At 36.0% G+C, this 6,454-nt stretch overlaps 1 protein-coding gene across 1 annotated transcript; it reads right to left on the reverse strand.

Annotated features, from left to right (window-relative positions):
- Nucleotides 1-627: 627 nt before the first annotated feature.
- On the reverse strand, nucleotides 628-3,380 carry LOC106306644 (cysteine-rich receptor-like protein kinase 10). The gene is made up of 7 exons (XM_013743328.1): nucleotides 2,510-3,380; nucleotides 2,216-2,353; nucleotides 2,028-2,146; nucleotides 1,702-1,912; nucleotides 1,374-1,611; nucleotides 1,151-1,301; nucleotides 628-1,067 (listed from the first exon to the last, which is right to left on the reverse strand). The coding sequence occupies exons 1-7, from the start codon at nucleotides 3,282-3,284 to the stop codon at nucleotides 744-746; spliced, it is 1,956 nt and encodes a 651-aa protein (XP_013598782.1). The 5' UTR covers nucleotides 3,285-3,380; the 3' UTR covers nucleotides 628-743.
- Nucleotides 3,381-6,454: the final 3,074 nt, after the last annotated feature.

The raw sequence follows: 6,454 nt of genomic DNA on the forward strand, positions 1-6,454 counted from the left end.
TAAGTAATAATGTGAACATAATTTGTCAAATCATATGTTATAATAATAATTATATAAACTTACACATTTAAAACATTAAGTATAATCAAGATGTATATATATTTATTTATATATTTTCGGATCGGAGCGGATATCCGCTTCCCAAAATTTTGATATTTGTGATTTGCTTCGATTTTAACGTATATTGATTTTTAGTATTTGCTTTGCTTCGAAAGTTTACGGATATCCAGAAATTTCGCATCGAATCGAGACGAATAACGAATCGAATCAAATTTAACGGATAAAATGTCGAGCCCTAAATGTTACAATGGTAATCTAATGGTTAATTATAGGCCTTGATGCAATTTTAGTTGATGTCTTCTATAGAGGGCACAATTTTTGTGTGGGACACATGTTCAAACCTAAGAAAAAACGTGTCAATAGCTTACATTTCATACATACTTCTAGTTACGAGTACCTGCTTGTGTTTTCATAATTAGTGTCATTTTCACACTTTTTGTTACAAAAATATTATTTTAAAATTTTAATGCAATTTAAATTTACTTTCAGCTTAATATCAGTTATATATTGCATTGATCTTTAAAATAATCTTATTTATTTGAAATACTATTAATTAACTAAGTGTAATTAATAAGAACATAAATATATTCCAAACATTGTCTTAATATATATAAAACATTTCTACATCTAAAGAAGATTTAAAATTACCTCCAATAACACATGTTGCTATAGGCATTTCATTTTCAACGAGGATATAATTCAGTGATTGATGCGTCGTCAATCGACCAAGGGACAGAGTTGCTTTTAGTAGATTGTTCTGAATCAAGCAGGTCTTTTTTAGGTCTACTCTGAGCGAAAAATTTTGGTTGCTTAGGCACTGGTAAAGTCACAGTGTTACTACTCAGCATCATAACAATGGTTGATAAAGTTGGACGGTCCGCAGGATCTTCTTGAACACATAAAAGACCGATATGGACGCATCGAACCACTTTATTCATTTGGCAATTATGTCTCATAACCGGAGCCACCAGATCTAATGGTGTCTGGTTCCTCCAGAGCCTCCATGCCTAAATGTTAAATTGCTAAATGTAAGAGAGAAATATAAAACTAGTTGCATCAGAAATAAACAAATATAAAACTTAAAACTCACGTATGTGACCAAGTCTCGTGCTCCGTCTGTCTCGAAGAAGCTGCTGTTTTTCTTGCCGCTTATAATCTCAAGAACTAACACTCCAAAGCTATAGACATCGGATTTCATTGAGTACTGGCCACGCATCGCATATTCAGGAGACATGTAACCGCTGGAATTCACCACAACAAAAACTTTAGTCTTTCGGAAAAAAATATCCATGTGAGCTAAGAGGAAGACTTACTAAGTCCCAACTATTCTCCTTGTACTCTCCTCGGTTTGGTTCATTCCAAAGATCCTTGCCATTCCAAAATCAGCAACTTTCGGATTCATATCCGCATCAAGAAGAATGTTACTCGCTTTGAGGTCACGGTGTATGATTGTGAGTCGCGAATCTTGATGAAGATATATAATCCCTCTAGCAATTCCACCAATGATCTTGTACCGGTGACTCCAGTCCAGCTGGCCTTCCTTAGCAGGGTCTGCGCGCATCCATGCATTTCATTTTAGCTTTAAATATTTGCAAAACTCAAAGACTAACAAATCACTGGAGAGTATTAAGTGTAACTGACCAAAGAGGAAGTAGTCAAGACTTTTGTTAGGCACATACTCATAGACCAGTATCCTTTCTTTTCCTTCTATACAAAATCCAAGAAGCCTAGCCAGATTTCTATGCTGAAGCTTTGCAACAACTGCAACCTCGTTCTTAAACTCTGCGTCACCTTGTCCAGAAGATTTCGACAATCTCTTTACCGCAACTTCAGTCCCATTCGGAAATGTACCCTAACGTTTACATCAGCATCATCCCGTTGGTTATATACAACATTGAACCCAAATTTAAATGATAATAACACACAAAGTCAAGTGCACTTAAGGAACTAATAGTAGTAGTACTAACCTTGTAAACCTCGCCGAAACCACCTCGACCAATATTGTTACTCTCTGAAAAATCATTTGTTGCAGCTTGAATCATCCTATAATCCAGTTGAAGCGAGTCTGCGCTTGATATTTCATCTCCTTTTGCACAATGAAAGTCTTAGTAAAGTGAGAAAAAATGCTTAAGATTGTTCATAGGATGAATTTTACCATCAATTGAAGGTGCTGTATCATAAGCCTTCTTCTTCTTCTTTGCAAAGAAACAATAACCAGCTATCAAAAGCAGAACAACCACTATTACTGGTACAACAATGGCTACCGCTGACACGTTTGCTTTCCCACCTTTCCCTGCTTTCCAAGCATCATATTTGCTTACGATCAGAAAGTTAATATAAAAAGAAAATCTAAAATCAGTTTGATTTTTATTTTCCAGATATCAATGCCCAAAAAACAGAGGAAAAACAGAGCTCTGACAAAAAAAAAAAGAAATAACAGAGCTCTGACCAGGTCGTTCAGGAGCTGAAACCGGTGGCGGTGGCAGGGCTTTGACGGCGGTTTGGTTGTAGAACGGATAAGTCTCGAATCTTGAATTACAACTCGGCAAAATAAAACGTCCTCCAATCTTGTCTAGAGGTAACTGATTGAAGGATATTTGCAGACACGTCGAGCAATCTTGATCGGTCAGATCAGGAGTGCACTGAACCAGTAAGTAAACAGTCTGAGATGCTGTGAACTTGGCTTTTCTCGCACCGAATTTTCTAGGACTTGTCACCGCGTCAGTTACGGCTTGGGTCAGGTTGGACATTAGCACATTACTGAACCGTTCTAACTGGTTAGATGGAATCATCGTGTCATTCCTAAAGACAGCTTCACCGTTTCTTGAAAGGGTCGAGAGAATAGTCCGGTGAGAGTATCTGAGCATACACTCGTCATAATAAAGCACGGCTTCTCTCTCATTCGGACAACGACTGAGTGAGTCGTTGACGGAGAAGGCGACGCAGCTACGGCAAACTTCCGGCGAGAGGTCTCCACGGCAGAGGAAAAGTCCGGTGACTCTGTTGGGGGCTTGTCCCGATGCGGCGGTTTGGAATCCGGTGGAGTATGAGGCGTTGCGGGAAGAGAGAGAAGTCAAAACGGTTCTGAGATTGGTGGAGTAAGTGCTGTTGCTTGCATAAGTTGTAGTGTTCGGACAGTCATGGTATACATAAGTATGGTTTTGAGCGCAAATTGTGAGGACTGATGAGAATATGAAAACAAAAAAGAAATAGGTGTAAGACATCTTTTTTCCTTTTTTCTTTTTTTTCTTTCTTTCTTCGATTTGTTTGAAGCTTGCACATACTATGAAATAATTGATTTTGTTTCTCTCTGTGGCTGTAGATTAACTAGTCTCAGATGATGATGGTCTTGTGACGACGATAAGTCAATCAAAGTCAAAGTAAACGTAAACGGTGGCTTTTCTCAATGGGTGAGTTGAATTTTCCTGCCCAACTTTTGATCCCTACTAATCTACGGCTATAAATCTTTATGTAACATTTCTCTAATCCATGCCATTATGTCAAATTGTTACCCAATAGGCTACCAACAAGCAATGGCCTGCTTTCCTATTCAATGTTTTCTCTTTAGTTGACTTTTCTTACCAATGACTAAAGTCAAGGTGATCTAGATTCTTTTTGAACCAAAAAAATGAATAGAAGTTCTGCTTCATATTCTTCATCTTTTACTTTACTGAACTCTTGTTTTCTTTAGTTGTAAATAAAAAAACTAGAAGTGAATCGAAATAGATTTACTTCTAAATGCTATTATTAGAATCAAATATAGAGCGATTTGGAGATAGTCTAAAGTTTTCCCTACAAAATACAACAAGAAACATAAGAGTGATTAAACGCATAATTGGTTTGATTACCGGTGGAAAAATAGTTTTAACTTCAAAAAATAGCTTCCAATGGAGGACGGGACGGGTGGAAAATAATGCTTAGTGTGAACGTCCTCATTAAATTTTGCATTAATCCATTAGCTTCGGACCTATTGCCAATCGGCCGACACTTTTTCCATTAAACTATACCTAAACAAGCATTTATGAGTAAACTAATTTATAGGCTTATGATCTCTTCACTTCACAACGTTAATCAATCTCCATTAACTAAGCGAATACTGATAGCACTATCCACCGTATGCTCATCTCATTTTCGTGGAAGGGACCAGCCTTATTGTCACATCTCTTTCTGAATTCAATTGTTATTGTATCTCATTCCGCTATAACGCTATGACGTAGTTCCATAAATGTCTCATGTCAAAGACCTAGTCATGGTTTTAAGTTTTAACCTATTTTTTTGAATAAATATTTAAATTGATAACCGTGAGGTCTTGTCAGGTTTATATAACTTTTGTTATAAACGCTAAGAATGAATGTCAAGAATACAAGCACCGAAAATTAACTTCTATATAAATCGATCATTTCGATCGATTGTAAGACACCATCTCTCTTTCTTCTTATAACACATTCTCTCTTATTATCAGTGTTATCTTCTTCCTGCGGGTATAAAATTTTGCCCTTATTTAAATTTCTCAATACTATAAAATTATAAGTTATTTTATAACACGTTATCAGCACGATCACTCTGCGGTTCGGTAAAATTTATATGTATCATATTTACTATGCTATAATGACCGGTATACCGCCTATATTATTATTAATAATTTTATAGTGACTGTTTTAATTATTATTATTTATCTATATTAATGCGGACGGTACGTCGCCTTGTTAATAAACATTGATTGCTAATTACACTATAATTATTGGCTTGGCTGTGCCGCCGCATAATTTATTTAATGTTATAATTTTTATATCATATTTATTTGTTTATTAAATTATGGTTATTATATAAATGGTTGGTCATCTATATCAAATATTATGAAATTTTCGAAATTTGGTTGACTGATTATTACAGTATTTTTAGATTGATTTTCGGTTAATACGATTTAATCCCAACGGTCACAAAGAAATTTTTTTAAAATTTTCACCATTTTCAAACGTCTATAAACAGTGTTTTTCATCTATAAATACACTCATACTTCACTCATTTACTTCATCCATAACTTTTCATCTTCTCTTATATATTTTCAAATCGCTCCATTCCGGTTTTTCATTGCAAGAAAGATGATTCACATATTTTTGGTTTTATGTGCAATTTTTATTTTTGCTTCTATGTACGGTCTTTTTATTGGAGAATTTGCTCCTGAAGAATTTAAGTTTAATGTCGGTTTACTTTTCTATGCGTTGTTTCTCCTTGTAATTGCGTGTATTATTAATATAAATAGTTCGTTTTAAAATTACGAAATTCTAATAAAATATATTATTTTGTGTTTTAGAAATACAAATGACAAACATCGAGAAACTCCAGTTTCCGGCTCTGAAAATAACTGGCAAAAATTACGTCGGAAGGGTCACAAACGTGAAACCATATCTGGTGATGAAAAAGATAACCGAAACAATTGTAATCGGTAACAAATCACCACCCGAACATATAGCCGAAGCGATAATCTTCCTGAAGAAGCATTTAGATGAAAATCTAACGCACGACTATGCAAGCATAGAAGACCCAGCTGAACTGTGGCAAGCTTTAAAAGAAAGATTCTATAACCAGAGCCAAGTCAACCTCCCTCACGCTCTAGAAGAGTAGAAAAATCTGAGATTCCAAGATTTTCAAAAGGTTGAGGATTACAATTCCGCTGTCCTGAGGATAGTCACTCCTGAAGTATTGTGGTAACCCTGTCTCTGAGACAGAAATGATGAATAAAACTTACAATACTTTCCACAAACAACTTCACTTCTTGCCCGACATTTACAGAAAATGCGGGTACACGAGATTTTCTGAATTGATGGTTGCACTCATGTTGGCTGAAAAGAACAATGAGCTTCTGATCAAAAACCACAATTCCCGACCTACGGGAGCCAAAACATTTCCTGAAGTGAATGTTACGGCGGTTGAAAATTCGGAAAGGAGAAACCAGACCAACCGAGGTCATGGTCGCCGTTTCAACAACAAACGTGGAAAACCTTACAATCCCAAATGGAAGGGATATAACAAGTGGGTTAGATCCGAACAAGTTTCTAAGGGTAAAGAAACTCAAGAGGATACCACCCAGAAGCGTGGGACAGTGTGTTACAAATGTGGCAGTAAAGGACATTGGTCCCGTACCTGTCGTACTCCTCCACATCTCTGTAAGTTATATCAAGAGTCCACAAAAGGCAAAGCTAAAGAAGTGAACCTCACTGAAAACTTTGAAGGGACATCGTACCTCGATGCGTCCGACTTCGCTAATGAGCTGAACTAGATTACTCCTGAAGAGAACCGAAATGCCTATAATAGGACTATTGAATAGTTTTTAATATTGTCATGTATAATTATTACATTTCCTGTTTTAAACAAATAATGATGTTTTAACATC

The sequence above is a fragment of the Brassica oleracea genome, chromosome C1 (genome assembly GCF_000695525.1).
Source record: "Brassica oleracea var. oleracea cultivar TO1000 chromosome C1, BOL, whole genome shotgun sequence".
NCBI lineage: Eukaryota > Viridiplantae > Streptophyta > Magnoliopsida > Brassicales > Brassicaceae > Brassica > Brassica oleracea.